The 24,056-nt window shown below is 46.6% G+C and overlaps 1 protein-coding gene across 6 annotated transcripts in view; it reads right to left on the bottom strand.

Annotated features, from left to right (window-relative positions):
* The window catches only part of GRIA3 (glutamate ionotropic receptor AMPA type subunit 3), a 158,494-nt gene that overhangs the window by 19,967 nt on the left and 114,471 nt on the right, over positions 1–24,056 (bottom strand). For 4 of the 6 annotated variants that reach the window (XM_054839114.1, XM_054839116.1, XM_054839115.1 and 1 more), the window contains 2 exons: positions 19,352–19,550; positions 4,051–4,298 (listed from right to left, as the gene is read on the bottom strand). In XM_054839114.1, coding sequence (XP_054695089.1) covers positions 4,051–4,298; positions 19,352–19,550 — 447 coding nt within the window. Of the gene's footprint in view, positions 1–3,376; positions 3,492–4,050; positions 4,299–19,351; positions 19,551–24,056 lie in introns of all 6 variants that reach the window. The other 2 variants (XR_008578911.1, XM_054839113.1) reach the window with 1 other exon arrangement.

The following is a 24,056-nucleotide window of genomic DNA, read 5'->3' as shown; positions in this document are numbered from 1 at the left end:
CTCTTCAGTCTGAAATTACAAGTGGACCCCAGGAGCACGGGATGCTCGCAGGACTAACCTTACAGTCTGCGTAACCAAACAGATTTAAAAAACTTGCAGAAAGTCAGTCGAATACCTTTTCTTTTTCCCGCTGCGAGACTCAGAATCCTTGTGAAATCTGAAGTCACTGTTTCATTTTCCAGTGGCGATGAAGATACGGTAACAAGAGGTGAACTCACAACTCAGACTCATTCGTCTCCAAGCACAGGTGAACCGCGTGCTACACCGCAGGGAGGATGAGCACGGGAGGGCATTTTCTGGGTCACTGGGTCCTTCGCGGCATGGCGATGGGCACTGCCACAAGCGAACAGGCTGCGTACTTACCTCTGGCTTTCAGCACGAGCTAGGGTATCAGAGCGCACAGAGGAATTCAGCTTAAGAAACCGGCACCATCAGCCTGCAACGACTCACAGCTACACACAACTTCCTGGCAGTAGGTAGGAAGCGGCTGATTACAAACTCGGGGCGGCGATTTCCCAAGCCTGGGTCTCTACTGGGGAAGCTGAGAGGTGGTCTGTCAGCTTGGCCGGTAGAGAGAGCTGCCCCGAGGGAGTAATGGTCCCTGTGCCGCCCTGGGTGATGGGGGCCGAGTTCTGCATCTCCACCTGAGGCACCTTCCCCACCCCGTCCTCTCTGATTCCCCCTGGCTACCACCTCCGTTAAGGGAAAAGGAAAAAAAAAGAACAATTTTGAAGCGACTTCTCTGGAATGCTCTATAAATGAAGCCGTGTTCATATAAACAATTGACTGGAGAGATGGGATGAGATGATGAGGGCAACTCAGGCTTCTGGTGGGAGGAAGGAGAGGAGAGAGAGGCCAGCGAGACTGTCAGGGCTGTAGTGCCTGGAGGGCAGCACCAGTGCTCACCTTCCCCGAGAGGGCAGCGGGGCTCCCGCGGGGCTGGGGCACCCCTGAACTCAGGCTTAGCGGCTGACGATGGGGGTGGGTGCTGCCGGGAAGGCATCTGCCCATCTGCTGCAACGCCACACCATCACAGCCTGCAGCACTCAGCACCTACAAAACGCTACCTCAGAAGAAAAGCCACTTCGTAACAAAAAAGCCCTTTGATTTACAACATCTCTAGGAACAGCTAACCCCCTCACCGCCTCCCCTAGCTTAGTCTTCTGCAGGACGTCTTCTCCAACCCACGTTCTCCTCCCTGGGGACTTCTGCCGGCTGAGCCGTGACCCCCAGAGCCAACATCTGTAGCTCAAACAAACAAGTTGTCCTTCATCAGCGTGGTATGACAAACTGTGGAAAGACAGCGCTTTGTGATTTACAGATTAAAACAGCAAAGCAGACGTCATGGTGTTTGCTCCCCTTCCCTCGTCACTGGACGCCCACCCATGGTATATCACAGCACACCTGCCTCCACTCCCTGCACGTTCCCTGACCAGCGCCCAGGGATGGTATCGCTCTTTGGGAAAGGTCTTTCGGCACAAGCGAAAACAGAAGGATGGCCCTGCCCTAATTATGACCATTTAAAAAATCCTTTTTAGTTTCCTTAGGGCTGTACGCATTAGTTGGCTGGGTTTAATTCAATGAACTTGAAGCAATGAAGTTCAGTGACACCGGTTTGTACAGAGTTTTCTTTCACGGAGGCAGCATTAGACAATGCGATGCTGGATCCCAGAAGAATATTAAACATTTAATATACTGGCAAGTATAGCATTATATAAAAATGTTGCGTGAAGGATGAGCAGCAGAGCTAAAAAGCACAAAAAGCTGGTGCCCGTGGCCAGGCTGCTGCTGAGCAGTGTGGACCTCCAGTTACTGAACAAACCCGAATCCGAGAGCTTTTCCTTCCTTTATGACTACACAGTGGCTTTTGCTAACATCAGAGATGAGCAGCTGAGCAATTTCCTACGTAGCCAACTGTAAGCAACTCTTACTAATAGAACGCAGCAGTAATTTGCAGTAATTGTCCGAAACTGTAGTTTATGGAAAATACTGTTATTATTGATTTTGGACCAAAGCTGAAGCATTTTTATAAGGGAGATAAGGAGTTATTGTTCCCTAAGGAACTGGTTTTACTAGCTGTAGGAGAGTGTCGCTATGAAAATTAATCTCAGTACTTTTCAGTATGATAATGTATTTTAAATTAATTTTCTTGGTAATTCCTGTACCCAAGGTAACCAATAGTACCCCGCCTTCTCTAGCTACAGCTTCTCCTCACCGGGTTAAAGACTGCAGAAATTGCCAGTTTTACAGGCTAAGGTTGGCAATATGAAAGCACACTAGTTAACTTTTGCAATACACAAGCTCATTAAAGCAACTTCCAGGGTGTCGCTACCGCACAGGCTGCCGGAAGGTCTGGGGGAAGCCTGAGCTGAGCAGAAGGCAGCGACAGCTTTGCCACTGCTGTCACTGGAGCTGGGGTTTTAATCCGCACAGCAAACACAGACGCAGTGCTCCTGCGCAAGCGCGTGCAGAAGACTGGTCAGTGGCGTACAAAAGCTGACATTGGAATATTCTAGGCAAAACTACCAAAACCTCTTTTCTTAAGATTCATTTCCAGTTTAGTGCATCAACACACGTCCCTGTTGCAAGCAACATCTCTCCTGTTTCAGCTTTGACTATTGCAAGCTCTAGCTCCTTAAACGTTGCCGTGATTGCTATTATTGTACCATTAATGGGCGACTACCATCTCTGCGTAACATTATGCCTTTGCTATGATCGTTGCCTAACTCTTCCCTCTTGCCCCCCACGCTGCGGTTCGATGAGCAGCCACCCTTCCCCTCCCTGAGCTACAGACCCACCCAAGCAGCCCGTCTCCGGAGACCAGGCTTCCTCCGTGGGGCTCTGGGGGGCACCAGTTCAGGCCAGCGAAGCAGCACATGCCCGTACTGGTTTGCTTGACCCCTCCCCAAAAGAGCAAAGGAGAAGGGAACCCTCTCGCCTCCGGGTCTGTGCCGGCACGGCTGATCCTGGTGACAAAAGCCTCTCAAACCCCACTCTGCATCACAGCTAAATGATGGAGAAGGACCGAAGCCGTGTCCTCAGGGGTTAGTGCGGCGGCCAGATGTGATCGCTGCTGTCTTGTACAGTCACAAGTCCTGATTTGCTCTGCGCAGGTCCCACCAATACCGGACTTTCTATCTGTTAGTTAAATAAGGTTTCCAAGCTCGACCAAGCCTGCTGACAATATTTTAAGACCGTTTCTTTGAAAGAGCTACTGGGCAAGCAAATGGCTTTTTTTTTTCCCCACCACAATTATTCAAATGGTTTTAATCTGGTTTTGGTTTTGTTTTCGTTTTTTTTTCCTTGAGAAGTAAAATAACAGCCTTGCCGATTACTCTTTGCTAAGGTACCCGATTGTGGTGACATTGAGGCTGACCTTGGAGTCACCTCCCCCGCTGCCGCACTCTCCTTTGTCGTACCACCATTTGTTTTTCAATTTGTCCAAGAGGCCTTGCTCATTCAGTTTTAATACTGCCAGGTTAACAGCATTTCTTGAAACGATAAAACATAACTTGTAAGAAAAAATGCACAAATGCTTAGGAAATCGTAACGTATAAAAAAAGGAGCACAAGAGGACAAATTGGCTAAAATTTCACAGAACGTGGAGCTATCAAAATGTCTGTACAGCAAATACAGGGTTAAATATTGTAAGGTGGCATGGAGGATAACATTTGCTCAAAACTGAAGTGTGCGGGATGGGGAAATCGTCTTTGAGAAAAAAGGTAACAAGAACACCACATCATGCAGTTAACATTCGTCACATATGGCAGGTTAACTCGGCTTTTACCATTTAAATTGAAAAAGCCATTGAACTGTAAAATTAAAACAGCAACAAACAATCAGAAAGGACAACACGAAGAGAACACTAAAAAAATGGATGCATTAAATAAACGAAACCATAATTTACCGTCTTATTTAACTCCATGGAATATCGAAGATTTAAAACTTTAAAGTTACCTCAAAATCCACAAGAAAGAAAATGACAACACAATACATCAGGGTAGGTGGAATACTATAACAACATGGATATTGTTATATTATTCCACCCACCTTAATGCTGAGCCTTTGGGGGTTGCTACACCATAGCCCTTGGAATCCAGGTTGCCGCCAACTTTCATGGTGTCGCAGGGCTTGCGCTGCTCGATGTACTCGTTCATCGTGGACTCCAGCAGGAAGGCAAACTTGCCCTTCGACTTCCGCACCCTCGCCACCCCGTCTGCCGTCGTTTTGGTGAACACCGAGGGCTCGGCCGACTTCATGTAAGACCACATTTTCTCGTAGACGGCTATTTTTGACCTCTGGGAGAGACGAAAAAGAGGGAAATGAAGAGCCGTGTTGGCAAGGGCACAAGACTGAGCTGCTTGGGCTTAGTTGGCTTACAGGTAGAATTACGACCCTGTAACTGATTAAGGCTAACAAATAAAAAAGTCAAGGTAGCTCGGAGGGAGACGCATTGCCCCCTGAACAATGACCAAACCATAAAAACGGTTGGGGAGGGGAAAACATATCTCAGACATTTATTCTGCTAATTGCCACGTAATTGGCAGCCCGGCAGTCAGAATGAGAAACGGTGTGTGCCCGTCCCAGCGCCCCGGCTCCGGCTCTGCAGTGGGTTTATCTGCCTGCGTGCTGCTCTGCTACTGAACCAGAGGGAGGACGTTAAATCCCAGCTCATCCATCACGGCCAACAGATGCAGAAGAAGCCTCTCCTCTTCGCACAAGTCCTCACTCAGCATCGGTTTTCTGTGCTAACTCACAGCCAGAAAACACAGACATTTGCTTATTACGAGTTCCCGGCAAGGCAGGAGTCCGCTTTTCACAGCGGCGATGGCGGGTCTATGATACAGGAGACCAGGACAGCTCTAGTGGCTTCTAATAGCAATGCTCACATGAGGGGTATGAATAGTAATTACAAAATCCTTTATGAATCAATGGTCAAATTTTCAAAATTCAGTGTCACGTTTTCCTAAAAGATAGCAAACACAAATATTAGCGATAAGCTGGCTAAATTGCTGGTTAACTGCTTGCGTGTCATGCATATATGTATTTTTTCTTTTCCCCTGTTTTCCTTGTTTTGAGACTGAGCCAATCCTAACAGCCTCTAGCTCAGCATACAGGTTTTGTAAACCTGGAAACGTTGAGAAATGTGTTACTTCCCCTCCTCCCTCTTCCCCACCAGTAACATTTAAACCACCCCCAGATCTTAAAGCCACCTCCAGACTCTTAAGCATTCGTATCCTGGCCTACCGGTTCAACTTTCCTGCTTGGTCGACAGAAGGCAGTAATGCCAACTGTATTTCTCTAAAGTCTAGAAATCCAAAGGATTTATATAAGGCTTTCGGTCCAAGCTGCGGGTATCTCGAATTTATGCCTCCTACTCCTTGCCAGGTTCCTGTCCACAGCTTTCCTTGCAGAATGGGAATGAGGCAGGCGGTAGCTAAATCTAGTTCAAATTTAACAAACTTGTGGCAGAAGACTGTTAATGTCCATCAGCTTGATGATCGAGACATGTTTCCTCCTCCTTCAGGACAATTTAATGTGTTTTGAATAACGTAATGCTTAACAACCAGCCTCCCAACATTTCACAGGGAGCAAGCCCTGCCTTCACCGTTCTTCACATTAACGTGCTCAGCTAGTGTCACTACGACTGATGGAGAGCAGCATGGGGGGCAAGATTTTATTTTAATTATCCTTCCTGATGAGCTGAAAAACAACTGAAAATGCAAAGCAATTAAAATCAGCCCGATGGACAATAGGAAAGCAGAGACGACAATACAGTGCAGCTTCATCAGGAGCTGGCTGGGCGGTGGGTGCGAAAAACAAGCAAGAGGGGTTTCAGCTGAGAGCGTTTCTTGGCTAAAGACGGGCTGTACGGCTTCCGTTGTCCAGCACCGGGAGTGAAGAAGCGATGGGAGGAAGGGGGATATAAATGGGGCCTGAAATGGTCCTCGCACAGATAAATGAGGGAACCAGGGGATTTGCCTGGCTTCCCCCTGCAACAGCAAACACCGAATAACCTGAGATGGGGACAGGGGCTCGGAGCCGTGGCGGGGAGCGTGGTAAGGTGCGTGTCCTTACAACCTTCATCTTCTTTGAACACAAATAACACAAACGCACCTGCCCATTTATATTTGCAAATGGGCATCTAAGGGACAAAAGGAAGGTAAAAATACAGCTTTACTCTCTCTCTTTATACCTCTCGGCAAGCTAAAGTGGTTAGCCTTCAAAAATTGTGCGTGCACTACGTATGCTTTTGCTTGTTTTCCTCTGCAGAGTGTGCCCTCAATTACACAGATAAACCAGAATTCCTTTTCATCTTCTAACTCACACCGGAATATCTGTCTTTAATAAGTTCTTTCATACTCTTTCCAGCTGGCCTGACTACCTAAAAGCAATTGCCAATACATCTGTGCATTGTTAATAATAACAGTTATCTGATGAGTGCCAACAGCACACTCAGGGCTGCAAATGGTCCAAACAAAGCACATTCCCTGCTCCAAGGGCAAAGGGTGAATATCATCATCCGTGCTTCAAAAAAACCCCCAAATTCCACGGCTCAAAACCGGATCTCTTTTCAACTTTAACAAATAACCTAAGCTTTATAGTTTGCTCCCTTCACTTAACTCTTTTGGATGATGTGGTTAATAAAAATCAGTACATTTCTGTATCATCATTGTCTACCTCTTCTTCTGCCAAGTAGGATTTTCATAATATCTTGTTATTATCAAATTAACTAAATGGGTATAGCAGTCTGATCTAGTAGAAGGAGACAAAAATGCAAGCTAGAAATAAACCGCATTGGGCACGTGTTGGTTTCAGAGCGGCCAGAGCCTGGCTGGGGGAGTCTGAGTGAGGACCCACGGATGTCCTGGGAGTGGGGACCAGGAAGGTGAGGGACTCCAGCCACTGCATCCTGCTCGGTTAGTGCTACTCTTTGCAGCCGTTCCCCTAAATTCACAGTGAGGGCAAAATAGTGATTTATGATGAGGCTTCTTAGACAAAAGGACGGTGCCACCAGAGGAGCTGGGGAACCTGCAAACCTGCTCAGAAGGGCTTGCGGGCGTTTTCCGCCCCAGGTGCCGTATCTTACATCTGCTCAATGACATGAAACAATCAGTTGATTAAAGCTGGTCAGATGCAATGAGATGACATGAAAGATGGTATTTTAGGCTAGTCAGTCTCACCTCTGCGCCCAGCAAAATCTTGGAGCAGATCCTCCTGGAAACTATGCTAAGGTATATGGAAAATAAGGAGGTGATCTGTGACAGCAAACAGTTTCATTAAGGGAAAATCATGCCTGACAAATTTGGTGGCCTACTACAACAGGGCTGCAGCATTGGTGGATAAGGAAAGAGCAACTGACGTCATCTACCTGGACTTGTGCAAAGCATTTGACACTGTGTCGCATGACATCCTTGTCTCTAAATTGGAGAGACATGGATTCGATGGATGGCCACTCAGTGGATAAGGAATTGGCTGGATGGTCACACTCAAAGAGTTGTGGTCACTGGCTCGATGTCCAAAGGGAGAACAGTGATGAGTGGTGTTCCTCAGGGGTCGGTACTGGGACTGGCGCTGTTTAACATCTTTGTCGGCGACATAGACAGTGGGATCGAGTGCACCCTCAGCAAGTTTGCCAATGACACCAAGCTGTGTGGTGTGGTTGACACGCTGGAGGGAAAGGATGCCATCCAGAGGGACCTTGACAGGCTGGAGAGGTGGGCCCATGCGAACCTCATGAAGTTCAAGATGGCCAAGTGAAAGGTCCTGCATGTGGGTCGGGGCAAGCCCAAGCACAACCACAGGCTGGGCAGAGAATGGACTGAAAGCAGCCCTGAGGAGAAGGACTCAGGGGAGTTGGTGGACAAGAAGCACAACATGAGCTGGCAACCTGTGCTTGCGGCCCAGAAAGCCAACCGTATCCCGGGCTGCATCAAAACCAGCGTGACCAGCAGGTCAAGGGAGGGGATTCTGCCCCTCTATTCTGCTCTCGTGAGACCCCCCCCCCCCCAGTACTGCATCCAGCTCTGGGGGCCCCCAACATAAGGACAAGGACTTGTTGGAGTGAGTCCAGAGGAGGGCCACGAAGCTGATCAGAGGGCTGGAGTACCTCTCCTGTGAGGACAGGCTGAGAGAGTTGGGGTTGTTCAGCCTGGAGAAGAGAAGGCTCCAGAGAGACCTTAGAGCACCTTCCAGTACCTGAAGGGGCCTACAGGAAAGCTGGAGAGGGGCTGGTTACAAGAGCATGGAGTGATAGGACGAGGGGGAATGGCTTTAAACTGAAAGAGGGGAGATTTAGATTAGATATAAGGAAAAAAAAACCCAGAAGCCTGTAAAAGACTTTCAGAAAAGGAAAATTTCTTTCCTAACTATAAAACTGCAAATCCTGTGCTGAAAGAACATTTTCACCCATCTGTCCTCCTCTGCAGACGTTCACGCGGCCCCTCGCAGCCCCCGCCAGCGACTGCGTGCCTCCCCAGGAGTCTGACACCTGCGAGGGGCCAGACAGCAGGAGCAACCATAGAGAAAGGATTTACGCTCCAAAATAAGGTAAGATCTGACAGATCTGCACTGCTGCTAGAGTTCAGCGGCAGTAAAACATTTTCCCTCTCATTAAAGTGTTACTTTTAAAGAGATATTTAGAAAAAAAACTTAAAAGCAAAGATTTCAACCAATTCAAAGCCCGTAACTGCAGTAACTCCCTATGCTCTACAACTCCTATTTCCTTTCTTTGATATTGCTCTCAGGAAGTCCGTCACACACATTTCCTCAGGATTTCAAGGGGATATTATTATCATTTTTTTCGTAAAAGCAACATTTTCAGTGTTTCATCTAGGCCTTGGGACACATTAAAGCGTCTTTTCATTATGGCAGCCTTACTGCAGATATAAATAGAGCTGGCCTTTGCTTTGTCAATAGTGCTGGGGTTTTTTTTCTTTATTCAGAGCTGTTTATGCAGAATTATGAGCCACACGCACCTCAGCACAAGGGTGCAGGCAGCTGCCAGCAGAGCCAGCAGCTCTCACGCTGAGGAGTCGCTTCACCCGGCCCGGTACTAACCGGTACTTTTTAAAAGAAAGTGCCAACTCAATCAGTCCACAATTTAAACACTGTCTTTCACTCTGGTTCTCCTGGTTTTGATGCGTGGTTGGCAACAGTACCGAAATGAAAAATGAAACGAACCCACAGCGTGCCACAGCATCACAAAGTGAGCTGGACAGAGGCAGGTTTACCTCTCGGTTACCGTTATTTCTTAATCCATTCAACAACTACGAAACCCCAGCACCCGCAAACCTAGCTCCAGCTGAGCAGGACCAGATGCCTGGGCTTCACTTTTGCACATCCCAACCCGCCAGAGATATATTGCAAAACCCAGCACATCTTGGACAATTCCTTGACATTGGTTAAATTTAGCTCTAAAATATCTTTGCGACCGAAGCCTTCTCCCACTGACTGAGTTACCCTCCCCCCTCTGCGGACATCCGTCTCACGCTTCTGCTAAAAGTGACATTGCATCGCCTCCTCCACTACTGAGTAGCGGTGAAGCTATTATATATAAAAGAAACAGCATTTCTCCTCTATAGTTAAAGTCTGTCACAGGGATGCCCTTTGCCTATTTTAGAACGTTTTGCCCCCTCTGCCACCTTCTCCGCAACCTCCGGGTCTTCTTCAAAATGCCACCTCATGCACCCCATTGGGATATTTTATTAAAATGACCAAAATGGTCCTTTGGTTCTTATGACAGGCACCAGGAAATTATGTCCCAGCAGTCAAGCTCAAAATGTTCTCTTATAGGTAATTACTGCCAATCACCCAGTCATAAGCCAAACTCACCCAAATGAATTTTACTTTTAAAATTCATTTATATCTTCTCCCTTTTTTACTCTGTATGTTTAAAATTTTAGATTATACTGATGTCAATTTTTTTACCTCTGTCTTCAAAACCAAGAGAGTGATAAACAAGCTTAAAAAAAAAAAAAAAGAGGGAGGAGAGTAAGTGATAAGGTCCCCCCACTAATCCAGGAGCGGGGCTATAAGGAAGAACAGGAGAACGTTTCATTCTGGGCAGTACCAGTGTAAGAAATGGAATGGGCATACTGGAGAGGCAGAAGAGCCAGAAGAAAGCCAGCTACAGCTGCCTGGTCTCAGGGCTGGGTCCAGGCTACGTAAACTTGAATATACTCTGGAGTAGCCAGCACACATTGAAATCCATAAATCCAAGAGGGAAGCGCAGCAAAGGGGGGTGAGACAAGGGCGAAGCGGATGGAGCACCCTGCCCGCGGCACGCACACAAAGGTAGGCAGAGACGTCAACAAAGGACCCAAAGCAGCAGAGTTAACACGCTCCTCTGCTACACCAGCCCTATGACCACTTTATAGCTCTTTAACAAGGGAAATTTATAGCCCTAAGTCAGACAGATGCTGCTGATACAAAACACAAAGGTCCGTACTAAAAACAGTGCAGGTATTTAATCTGAATAATACATGCTGCCTTTATATAGATGCACGCCTCACTGATACGAACTTAGGTAGTTAAGCATGAACCTTAGCTTCATTATCATCACTCATTGCTTTTCTTCCATGTGTGCAATTAGCTCTTCTAGAGCAGCTAATGAATCCAGTAGCTCATGAGCCATTAAAAAGCAAGTTACTGAACAGGAGTGAGAAACCGCCAGAAGACTGCCGCGGTAGCACCACTGTTGCCTGGCTTGGGGATCACTTTGAGATCCGTCAGCTGTAGGCACTTGCTTTCTTGGACTTTCACTACAGCAAACTGCGACGGGGTGGCAACCACTGGCTTGGTCTTTCGGATGAGGGTTTGATTTGATGCCTTTCTGCCCCCCCCCTGCAAGCCTGAGGTCGAGCTGCCCCTGCCACGGTTGCCTCTGGGAGCAGTGAGGGACAGTGGCTGGAGCCCCCAGCCCAACGCCAGCTCTGGAGCACACGGCGGCTGGCCTACTGATGCTACATTAATAATAAGAACATGATAAATATTATTAGTTAGGTCCCTCTGCCTGAGATTTCCAAGCTTTTTACCGAGAAGGAAAAAATAGGTCTCGCAAAGGCCAGAGGGCACCATTAGTCCCCTTTCCCACGTGCGGACATGAAAGCAGAAATGTCATTTACTGAAGGTCATAGGGCAAAGTCTAATAGATCAATGTCACAGCTTTTAGCCACAGATAACTTGTGATGCCAGCAATTTACTTACCTATATGGACAGCAAAATCAATCCCATCATTACATGAACCTCTTGTTTTTATTACATTCTCGGCAGAAGAAAGTAGGTCGGATGCCGTGAGCATGCACAGAGCATTTCTCTTTTAGCAAGGCCAACCCCCAAATCTACCAAACTGACCACGGTTTATGAATTTGTGCGATAAGCCAGGTTCAAGCACGCGCATGTAAACTAGTCTGTATCTTTGCAGGAATACACAAATCTTTGATAGCGTATGCATAAACCTAAAAGAAAGGGTGAACTGGTGAATAATATTTCGCAGTCAAGTTTGCAATGGGAGACATTGTCACGCTGGTTTGTTGTTCTAATTAATGACGTTATAACTTCTGCTTTAGAAATCACATCTGTCTTTCCCAGCTGGGGCAAATGAAGCCCTGAGAGCCGAAGGATCAGGCCAATAAACCCCGCTTTCCTCTGGGATGCCCCAGGTCAAGACTCAGACAACCCCTGTACGAGGGCTGTGAGGACAGTGACTGTTCTCTCACCCCACCGCCAGCGTCTCTCCCCTCCCGCAGCAGGGACCGGAGTCCAGCCGGGAGGTCGCGGAGGCGGCGGCGGCGGTGGGGAAGGAGGCTCAACGGCAGCGCTGCACACACAGCGAAGCAGCTTGCAAAAACCCCTCCGGGCTTCAGCAACGCCACAGGTTTTCCACACCTGACATACATAGTAGCCTGATAAAAAACCCCCCACCTTTATCTTATAAAAATAATACAATATTTTTAAGAGTTTTCTCTTCCTGTGGATCGTGGTCATTTTGAAAACGTGAGCTTTGGTTGCAGGCAGGTGATGTGCTGTAGCTGCTTTAACAGGCTTTTTTTTTTTTTTTTTGGAGTGAGCTCCGCTCATACAAACAGACAAGGCAAGAGTCACGCCGGCTGTAACGAGACATCACTGACTTGTCAGTAACAGTCTCAGTAGCAGAATGTAAATCAAGATTTTAAGACGTCCTTTCCTGGCACAACATTGAACTTCAGACTACGCCTACATTCATCTCCTCGCTTTATTGCTGCCATCCATTCCTCCCCGCTGCAACACTGATCGGGAAATTAAAATGAAAGTCTTTACCAAGAAACGAGGTGTCTGTAAATCCTCTCGTGATTCACAGCCAGGGCTCGCCCCGAGGAAGCGCGCTGCGAGGCTGCGCGGGCAGACGACAGGGATCAGTACGGCTGCGCGTGTGTCCGTCCGTCCATCTGCCTGGGGAGCAGGAGGCAGCATGCGTCCGAGCCGGCCGGAGCGGGGGGTTACGTCAGCCTTCAGGCTACGGGGCATATTTCCATGTTTAACGGAGTAGTCTTGTCTGGGCAACCGAGCAGCACATCAGCCCCGCTCTGGATTTGGCCCGTAATAATTTCACGGAGAACGGCGTTTCCAGCACACGATCTGAACGCTCTCAGGTCTAATGAGCTTTCAGCTCCAGACAGAACAGGCCAATATACGGGCAATGATGGAGAAATCCCAGTGGATTGCAAGAGGGGATGTTTCATATTCACATCATTAGAGTTTCTAAACCTTCATGTATTTTCTAATTATGCAAAAGCAACAGCAGCAGTGCTGTGAGTAATTTATCAGCACCCATGTATTTTAAATGAATCCCTAACAAGCATGTATTAATGTGACACAGCAGCATTACATAAAGTAGGAGAGACTTGAAAAACCGGGGTCCTCGCTGTCTTGAGCAACGTCATTACCATTATCACAGAGCTGCTCTCCAAAAAGCAGAGCGTTCAAACAGCAAGTGATTTTTTCCCCCAGGTGCCCTCCGCTTGCCTCTGCGGTGCAGACACAGTTACGGCGTTAACCCACCGCTAGCTGCCGTGCTGGGCTTCACCGCGGGCTGCACCCGCACGCGCTGCCTGACCCAAGGGAAAACGTCACCTCTGCGGCGCAGCCGGCAGCCCTGTTCTTACAGAGATCGACTTCTGAGCAGTACTGAGACACAGGTGAGCTGGAAAGCCTAAACCACAAGTATTGCTGACTGATAGACGAATGGCATCTGTTGTTGAAGATAAAGGAGAGAATTATTCAAATATCTCAGTGTTGACTGAAAGCTTCGTTGAATCCTGGCTTGTCTGCTGAAATTAGTAAAATGGTTCAGCAACCTTAACCCCTGTTCTATCCAAACGTTTCCTTTCCAAGGAGTGGATGATGGATGAGCTCTTAATTTTAGTTCCCGTAAGGATACATTTTCCTCTCCAATCCGTAGGCTTAAAGACATCAGATCACTTCATGGGAAACCATTTCTTTTGTAATTATGTCACATTTGATTACCTTCTGTCTTTAAAACTGCCTGTTAGCCATGTGGCAGAAAGGAGGTTCAAGAGATTAAGAGAAAAAAGCCCCACAAGTCGACCCTCTATCATTCACGCAGTGGAGGGGCTGTGATCTCTCTCCACACGTACATTCACCTTTTAATATTTGTGCACACCCCCACCTACATCAAACAGGGAAGGCAGAGAGAATATATAGGTAAAGAAGTTTTTCACACTTTCTGTGTGGAAAAACGGTTAAAACACAGTAATTTTTCTGATTAATTGCTACCACATTGCCTATCAAAGATCTGTACAGCTCATATTCGAAGCTATCACTTTTCTGTGATGTTCTATTCTTTAAAGTCCATAAATACAACCACACTTCAATACTCCTGTCAGGCATTTGTTATGATGACTGTGGTGTTTTGCTCGATGCCGAGAACACAAAAAGCTTAAAACTGCTAATCACAGTTTTATCCCAAGGCAAAAGCAAAGCATTTGTACGAATGCCGTGTAGAAACAACTCCTTCATCTTCACTAGCAAAATAAAATTTGAAATTAAAAATCAAAGAGTTTAACTACAGATGAAACCCTGAGTGCTGCATGCACAGAGTTCATTACGGTGTTTTTAATAGGCTCTAATGATGATCTCAATATCGTTTGATTGCACAGAATGCATAAAAATCGCATGGCAGATATTGGTTCATAATTCAAGGCTTTTCCTTACCTAAACCGCTTGATGGTGGAATTTATTTCCCCTACCTCTTGTCTTCAGACAACCTTATCATCAGAGGGAAGCAAGGAGCTCTTTATCTTATAACTGGGTGTAATATGCCAGTGCTTCAGGGCGCATGACGGTCGTTATTTCTCCCTCTCTCCCTGACCGGTCTGGGATGATGCTGAGCTCCTGCCCGGCTGCCCGTCCACGGGACCAGCCTCGTCTGCCGCAGCCTGCCCTGACCGAGGGCCCAGGAGGGACCTAACGGGGAGACCTCTCCGCACGCTGCGCGCTGGGGTGGGATCCAGCGGCTGTTTTTTCAGATAAATGTTTATTTTCTGCTTTGGCGCTAATCTGTCTGGTGGGTTTTTTTCTTTTCAACAAATCACTTTCTATATCAACTTCAGTTTTACCAGCTAAACAAGTTGTACTTAAAGTTCTTTTCAAAAGACTTCGCACCAGTCCCCTTGCTGTATTTACATGCTGCTTCTGGTACCTGTTTCCATGTCAAAGCATCTTTCCTCAGCATGGGCAACCACAGCCGCAGACAGAAATGCAAAGCCTCTGGCCAGGGCATCTCGTGCTTTTCTATCCGCTCTTCCTGAACTATTCAGACTTAATGAAACCAAGAACAGACAAACAGAGGGATCATCTTAGGGGCCATCCTTAAAATGACTTCCTGTGTCCTAAAAATTGCAGCTTTATATACTATTTTATGTATAAATGAAGTCCACAAAGGCCTCACATCTGAACCTGGAGGAGTAACCAACCAGGTAAGTTGGTAACTGAACCAGGTAGGAGTAACCAACTATAAGAGCAGGAACCATCGTGTCCAAAGGATCTTGGGTCTTTCTACTGAAACTCCTAACAGGCCTGGCAATTAATGCCATTCCCAGGAGAAAAAATTACGGACTGACTTCAGAGCAGCAAGTCATTTCATCTGAGGCACGGGGGAGCCATTGGATAGCAGAGTCGTTTTGTCAGGGACATCCTTGAAACCACTGCTGAGAAAAATACAAAGTTCGACAATAGAATATCCATCCTTTGAGTCCTCCTTTTTCCTTAGTTTTAGTTAACAGCGATTAACTGCATCGGTAATGGTGTGATATGAGAGGCCTTCAATTTCCCACAAAAAGGATGCAAGATCTTGCTAAATCCTTCAACCTGTAAAGCCTTGTCACATGAGATCAACTTCGAGGACAACTTCTGAAATTCCAGGTTTTCAGTAAACTGTTCTAGCTGTGTTTGTCAATGATCAAACACATACTTTGCAAGTTATTTTACCAAAGCCTCTTAACGCAGATACCTGCTATCCATTAAAAGAAACCACCATAAATTCAAGAGCAATTTATATTTCTAAATGCCTAGAAACACGTTCTGCTTCTACTGAAGTTTAAATACAGCCAAATTTACATAAGAGTTACTAATTGGTTGTAAAGGTCGTGCCTTTTGAATATATGCATATTGGAGGTGTGAAACCTATTAGGCTGTGGTATTATGCTTAGGCTCAGTGCTGAATTTGGATTAAATGGTGTTATATTGATTTGACGAGCTGCTCAGATATGCTGAAGCTTTAATTGAATGCATTAGAAGATGTTAATTCTAAAAGATACACCCTTAAAAGTAGTAGCTTAGTGATTTGAAACTGGTTTCTTGTACAGGCCTTTGCCAGTTTTCAAGAAGGAGAAAGAGGTATTTTGGAGTCCTTAATCTGAAACTGTATGTTAATAAATACCTAAGAGGTGCTTTCTTTTCCTTTCCAATACGAATGAATGCCCTCTGAAAGCCAAAAGGCAACTGATGTAATCTATCGATTGCCACTTAAATGCCTTTATAAGCTAATTAGGGCAAAATGTAAAATGTTTCTGAGCAGAAACAAGCAGCAACCATGAAAATACAGGAAGGCTCACTTGGTTCTTAGAGATAGTGGGGGGACAAATGTCCTGACGCAGGGAGTCACCAACAAGTGAGGAGCGTGGATAGTGCTTGCTGTGAAACTGTTATAAAAGATAATCTCTTGTTGTAACTGTGAGAGCAATGTCATGCCAGCAGCAATGTCATGACGACAGCAGTCATCGTGTGCGCTTGAACCAGCAATGGTGCATCTAGCTTTAATCGACATAGCCAGGATGGGGTCTATCTGGGAGAAACTGCGATGTTTAGGGAAACAGGCAACACTATGAAATAGGTCACTAGCTGGAGCCTGCCCAGGTCTGAAGTGGCTGAAAGTCATTACCATCTGTTCCTCTGAAATGAGGGGCTGGTATCCATCCAGTTCCTAGCAGACAGGTATCCCTGTAAAAGAAACCTTCAAAAGTGATCCTAGTTGGAAATGGGGTTGGCAGGAAGGAGCCGTGGACTGAAGGCTCTCCAGGAGCTCCTTCCGGCACGTGCAGGTGAATGGTGGGTATCTGAAGCTCATTTATGTGCGGTCCCTCTATGATGCAGTAGGAAGCAATTTTTCCTTGCTGTTGTCAGTCTGGCACCTTTCACCGACCAAACAGCAGCCATTACGATCAATGTCTGACTAATATCTTTGTTTGAGGAACATTTTAGCTTTACAGCTCTAGGAAGAGATACACCCACACAAGCTTCTTTATGGGATCTTGGAGAGACTCTGTCCTGCGCCTCCTGTGCGAAGTCATGGCCCAGCTATAAAGCCAAGCGACTGCTCTTGGTGCCTCTGCATGTGGTCTGACCTCCTGCTCGCAGCCAGGTAACTTCTCCCATCTCTCGGGAAGATTTAGCTACCTCTCACATGCCACAGCCAGAGTGCGCGTCCATACGTATCAGCAGCGTAAGCAAGGATTGCACCAACCTCCTCACGTAGCCATGCCCTCAGTTAGAAGCTTCCTTTCTCACTGGGTGACGATCCTGACCCACTCAGCCAACTGTTGCTTGAACTGGTTAAATGCTGGTGGGGAATGGGCGGAGGAGGACATTCCCCTCGCAGAGGGAATAAGCATCGCACTGTACCCAGGAGAACTCACGGCTTTTTCTGACTCAGACCACTATCACTCCCCCCGACGCTCTAGCAGTAGTGAGAAAAGAGCTTACAGGGAGAAAAGTATCCCAAACCACGGAGCAGGCATAGTCTTATTAAGTAGCTAATAAAGACCGTACAACAAAGTATTTATGTGAACATATGCATTTAACCTAAGGCAAAGCTTTTGCCCTTCTCTAATCAACTGAAGACGACTCCAATGACAACAGTTTCATGGCTGCATCACTCTATTCAAATTAATTACTCTGCAAAAGTTAACACAACTGAAATTATGTTGTGTGCCTTGAGAACGCCGAGGGGAGAGAAGCACCACTTAGGGCCCATTCTCCTTCCCGCGTGGCCCATGCGGATCAGCCAGAGCAGGCGTCACGTCCCGCTCCACCGCTCCCGGGGCTCTGCTCTGCTCCTTCCCTGCCCGACGGAGCTGGCAGCCCCCGACGGATCCTCCTCATTTACAGCCACGCTCTCTCCAGCACCAGGAGAGAGTCACAGCTCATCTCAAGACTATTATTAACGGCACAACAAAGTATTCATACGTTTACTCGGCTTTGTACCCTTTCACATGCAACACTCATTCCTTTGATCTCCCCGTGAGAAGGGATTTCCTTGTTCTGTCAAACTATTAAGGAAATGAAGAAACACCCCCATACAATCCCTCTTTCTGTATTAACGGTAACGAGACACTCAGAAGATTTTTCTCCCCCTGAGAACTGTGCAGTGACTGTAAACAGCACCAATATTTCTAATCAAGTTGTGCTACCTCTTCTGACAGGTCCACTCAACTCGTTTTTGCTGTGCAGATAATACTGCCTCAGGCTGATAATTAAACCGAACACAAATTTTTACACACTCACGTCACCCTTACAAGGTCAGTGTTTATCTTACAGGATTTTAATACAAACAGAACCCTTTATAACATACCAGCCACCACAGTTAATTAAGAACTACCGAGCATCTATTTTTATATAAAGACAATACCTATAAGGAAGGCAGAGCACAAAAGCTTCATAAAATACCTTTGTATTCAATTCCAGCTTTACATCAGATTTATACATACATGTATGTGTGTGTGTGGCCGTGTATTGAAATTTTAAGCAAATCCAAGGAGCCATCAGTATTTATTCAAGGAGCCCTCAGTATTTCATTAGCCTACAGCAGCAAGGGTGGTTTTTTTTTTTGTCTCCCTCCTCCCTCCCACTTGCACCTGGCCAGCATGCGTGACAGGCAATAATTAGTCCTGCAGCACTGACCACTCTTCTCTACAAAAAAATGCTGGTTTGAATGGCATCTGATTGCCACTGCTGAGAGAGAACCACGAGTTCCCTGAAAGGGCTGAGCGTTTCTGTTCGCCCCTGGAAAGGCCAGAAATAAGAGCTTTTCAGGTCGCAACGTATTTAGATACATAAAAGCGGTCTGAGGCCACATTTCGGGTTTTTAATGACCCTCACCAAATTCTCTGCAGTTTAGCTTGTGGCTTGGCAAGTGGAGAAAGAAAGGATGATCTTAAATAAAAGCATATGCTCCCCCCTACCCCCAAATATTGCAAACCCAGCATTTCCCTAACCAAGGTCAATACACACCGGTGTTCTGGGGTACAGAAGCTTCACCCCTGAACTGCCTGATACAGCCACAGCCAGACGCTGGCGAGCGATGAAGACATCGCAACAACAATTGCAGCAATCATTGCACCATATAGAAAGGCACGGCAACACATGGCTCCCATCCCCCTTCTCATTCTGGCAAGTGAACACGGATGTCGGATGGCATTAACTGCTGCCAGCTGGGCAAACAGAGCAAGTAGGTCAAGAGCATCACTCCTCCAAGAGTTTTCTTTGCTAAATATTGTGCTAACGACTGCGTTATTGCTCATCAGACTGAGGTTCTGAAACTGGGGTTAAAAAAAAACATTCCCATGATAGCAGAGGTCAGGTTTTCCATCTTGAGATATTTCGGGTTGAGCAAAACCACCCATCTTTGATAAAATGCCTTTTGATATTAAAATCTGCACTCAGGCCTGTCCTGATTGCAGAAAGCAGCTTTCACCAGAACAGCTATTACAGTTGGGTAAAAACAAACGACTGAAAACCGTGTATTAGGCACTTACAGTTTAGAAAAGTTCTAACGGAGATCGAGCAGACTTACTCTAAAGAATTCTTTGGTTGAGCCTGAATCCAAAGTGCCATAGGCTATTTCGGTTTGTTTAGCCAGGTCCTCTGCGCTCTCTATGGGAGAAACCATCCTTTCCACCGTAAGGAAGGCAGCAAGATTAGCAGTGTAGGAAGAGATAATGATGAGAGTGAAGAACCACCAGACTCCTCCGACAATTCGCCCTGAGAGAGATCTATGGAAAAACACACATCATCAAATTGCTTTGAAGACATTCCTTGATATTTTTTTTTTCTTTATTGAAGAGAAATTCACATGCACAACAACTCTTTGGTCCAGATCCTCCGGGTATTTGTGAACAGGTGGACTGTGAGCCAGCTCCCGACAGCCTTCCTCAGGAGAGCAAACTCGGTGTGCACCTGGGCTCACCTAGTTCAACTCTCTCTCCAGTGTTTCAGTTGAAAACAAGGACAGTCAATTAAGAAATAATTCATCTGAACCAACCCCACGGGAGGCTTGGAGAGGAACAAGCTCTCCTGACTTCCGCAGACCCTTTGCTGGAGAAGTCTTTTGCCAGAAGACTCCTCTTCTCTTCTCGCCCAGCCTTTCCCCGAGGCTGGATTTGCCTGCTGTTATCTCAGCATCGTGTCTCTGCGGGGGCTGCCCAGCTTGGAGGACACAAACGTGCCTTCTACTGCATTGACTCTCAAAATCTAAGATTTGGTAAACTGTAAAAAGGAATCTTAGTAAACATGCAAAGGAATAAACCAAAAATGACCCAGTGTCCTTCTCTCATCACAACCTAGCAAGAATTACAGACTGAATCTGCATATTGAAGTGAGGAGAGAGGCTGGTTTTTTTATGGTTTATGTTAATTAAAATTTGCATGTTGCACTGTACCAACTGAAGTGTACTCCTGCTTTATAACCACCAGAGCAACAGAGAAGGAAGCAGAAAAAAAAAATAGTACTCCGGTTTTGTTGTGGTTTTTGTTTTTTAAAAGGATACCATGAGGACTAAAAAAAAGCCTATTTGTAAACATATAATTACAAAATGCCTAGTGGTCAGGTCTGCATCCTGTCAGTAAGAGCTCTTGATGCTTTAAAGCGATTGAACATCAGGCTCGAAATATTTGTTTGGGGCTGAAGGATGCCAGCGCCACGCTGCTCAGCTGGGTGGGGAATTTCACGGCCACGTACCGTGCTCATTCTTCACACACAGCGCGTTGGCCACGAACCACTTCAGGAGCTGAGACAAAGCTATTCCATATGTTTTCCCTTAACTCTACTGATACCAGTGGAGAGAATCAATCCCAGACACATTAAATCCGTGGAACCTGGGTGCTGCAGTCCTCAGCTCGTGTGAAGGGAATAGAAAGCAAGAAAACTCTTACCTGTTTATTTGTTTCCTTCAAGCCCCTCAGTGCCATCCCCAGACAGTGGGTACAAGTTGTCCTACCAACAGATGGAGGAGACAGGAAAAAAGCAAAAGTCCTGTGATGTGCCCCCACCCTCCCAGACTGGGGGGGTTAGCTGGTAAACTGCCTGTCTTGGCCAGAGCCCGAGATTGCCTCAGCCATTTAAAAAATCCCATTAAATTATTACAAAAAACAGAAGGAAAAAAAAATATCCATCCAACATTAAAGAACACACTAAAGAAAAAAAATAATCGCCAACATAATAAAACCAGAGCGAGCAATCTGGAATTGGTTAGAGGAATGTGGAGAAACAAACCACGAGGTGAAGCACTGCTGTTCTCCGCTCTCCCCTGCCCAAGAAACCGCAGCAGCAGCTCCCACTGAGCGGGCAGACGCAGGCTGGTTTCTACGGATCACAGCACGCACCCCTTGCCAGCGCAGTCAGCACCCCAGGGACTGCTGCATCAAGCCCGTACCAACGTGCAAGGCGGTTCCGGTGCTCCCAAAGCTTAGGGAAGCTTGAGGAGTGAAGCATCACCTCTTTGTCCGTCGGGAAGCAACGACTGTCGAGGTGTGAACCTCTGAGAGACACTGCCATCGCTCTGGGCTGCGTGCGCTTCCGCAGGGCAGGCACACATCCGCCGGATCACCGACAAGCGGAGGCGGCTTCCCTGCCTTTCTTGAGGGCCTCCCAAGAGGATAAAAGGCTTCCAAGTCTGAACCTGGGCTCTGCCGCAGCTGTGCTCGCTAGCAGATGGCTACTGAGTAGCTGCAAAGCTCAGCTGCAGAGATAGGAATCCAGAGTAACATAGTAAGTCAAGGAATCTCTCTACCTCACTCGACATTCTTTGTAGGTACCAAGTGAGTATCTTCAGATTTTACAGATGGCAAAAGCCCTTTCTGGCCAGTTCCTTCACCAGTTATGGTCTTGGCTTTAGCTACTTTGTAAAACTTGATACCCTACACACCAAATCGGCCTCTGACACGGGCTGACGTCATTTTAGCTAACTACACAGCAGTGCCTGCTGAACTCGTCACATTAAGGCTCCCTTTGGAGCCAGCGGAGAAAAAGAGAGGAGACAGACACCCTCAGAAAGAGATTTATCTCACTTGCCGTAGCGTGGAGTCAGTCTGGAGGTGCCCATCTTGCCTCATGACTTTGGAGGGCACAGAGATGCCTAACTAAAGCACAGCCCATTGCTTGTCGATGGCTACGTCAGGTGAAATTCATCTCCCTTTTGTTCATTCCTTCACTGCACACTTTCCACCTTCAGAGAAGACCTGGAGTTGAATTCCTCCTCCCTGAAGTGAGGTGGATAGGTTCAGAGCCAGACTGAGCGGAAGTCTGGTCAGCAGGTACAGCAGATGAAACACCCACATGCGTACAGCAAGACCAGCTTTATCCGGGGTTTCCAGGTTCCCGTGGCCCTCTTGCTTTACAGTAGGTCTTGAAACAGGAAGATGAAAAAAAGGACTTCCCAGGGCGTTTAGATAAATTCAGTAGAACTACTGGGAACAAAATAGTATGTGTTCATTCTCCCTGTAGTTTCCCACAGGAAATGTCTTACTTGCACTGGTAGCTGCCCCTTCTGTTAGCAGGACAGATGGGTGCCTGGGATGAAGATGTGCAGAAGACAAGCATTTTCCAAACCAGTGAAACCTCAAGCTCACACTGCTGTAACAACAAAAGCCTGTGTCGAGCTGCATGCTCATACAGCATATCACACACAGAGAAAGGTAAAAATATCCTGCCCCAGAGATCTCGCAACCTGCGTGAACCAAGTCAGACAGATACAGGACAAAAAAATGGAGAAGAGCTGAGAGGCAGGGGAAGGTGGGCATGGCTGGATCCCTTGACGAAGACGACACTTCCCCGAGGGTCCTACATGCAAGAGAGGGGGCTTAGATGAGGACCAGAGCTGTTCTCGGAAGAGTTGAGGTCACTTGAAAGAAAACGGGATGTCACTACAGAGTTGTTTCTCCCAGAGTCTTCCAATGAGCACGAAAAGGGAGCTTCGACAGCTGCTGCTACGAAGCAGTCTGGGCTGACAGAGCTGTAACTGGTGGTAGCGCAGGATGGGGCGAAAGAAAAAACAAAACAAAGCACAAAGCTGACACTGAAGGAAGGACAGACAGACAGACAGAGTCGAAGAAAAGAACACGGACGAGCACGGCCTGGCAGCCTCCTTGTCCAAAGGACCCCAGTTCCCCCCAGTCCATCTGCTGGTACGAAGACTCCTTATACCCACTGCGGCGGCTGGTGTAGAGGTACGCGGGAGGAAAAGGGTTAGTACAGAAACACCGGGCTGGTAACACGAGAGTACTAGTATGGTTTGTACTGTGAACCACCAAAATGTTTGTCCACTACTCAGATAATAATTATAGAAAAATCAATCACAGCTTTTAATACCAGCACCACTTTTTCTGAGGAAGACATACCTGTGTATATTGTAATTTAAAAACACACAACTAATGCTTTATGCCAACATGTCGTTTTCCAAATTACCTCAATAAATTAGATACTTTGCGTGACATTACTTTAAAGTGAATTAGGGTGTTAACAAATGAGAGGAGTAACAAAGATCTGGAATAACGGAATTATAACTCAATTATCAAAACAAGGTCAGACAGCATTTTCAAAAGCGAGTAAACAGTAAGAGTGCATACCTTGAGAGGAAATTTAAAAGGAAGCATGAAGTCAAATGAGAGCAAATTAGTAACAAGAGAAAAACCAAACAAATATTCAAATTCACATTCAGTTTCCAGGAGAATAATGCATTCAAACAAAACGTTATTTACTTATCAAAATAGCTTGAATTTGGTTTCTACTCATGGCCATAAAACATCTACGATTTCCTACAGCGCACAGAAATAATAAACTTCTCGCACTACTCCATTTTTAATTGGGCTCTTCCCGTCGCTACAAGACGGCTGTTATATTGACAAAGAACCCTGAACACCTTTGGGACCTGGTACCCCCGAAGCTGCGAGCTCAGAGCCTTGCTCGCGCGCCCGGCCAGCCCTCTACCTCTCCTCATGCAACCAGTGGGCCCCCGCCTCCGCTACCGGGACAGAACACAATAAATAAGAGCATCTGACTTGAGATGCTTCCATCATAGGAACTGGCAGTGGGAGTTTCCGAAATTCCTAGTTACCCAGCTCTCATCACTGTTTGAAAGTCCCACAAAGTCATTCCCATGGTCTTTAATAGGAGTCTCTTGAGTCTTCTGCTGTGAAAATAGGGAGCTAGAAATACATCCTCTTAAATGACCAACCTCATGAGATAATTTTTAATGAAACCCCTGTCTTTTTCCATCAGCAATT

Source organism: Grus americana, chromosome 12 (assembly GCF_028858705.1).
Source record: "Grus americana isolate bGruAme1 chromosome 12, bGruAme1.mat, whole genome shotgun sequence".
Classification (NCBI taxonomy): domain Eukaryota; kingdom Metazoa; phylum Chordata; class Aves; order Gruiformes; family Gruidae; genus Grus; species Grus americana.
This window is presented reverse-complemented; position numbering and strand designations above follow the sequence as displayed.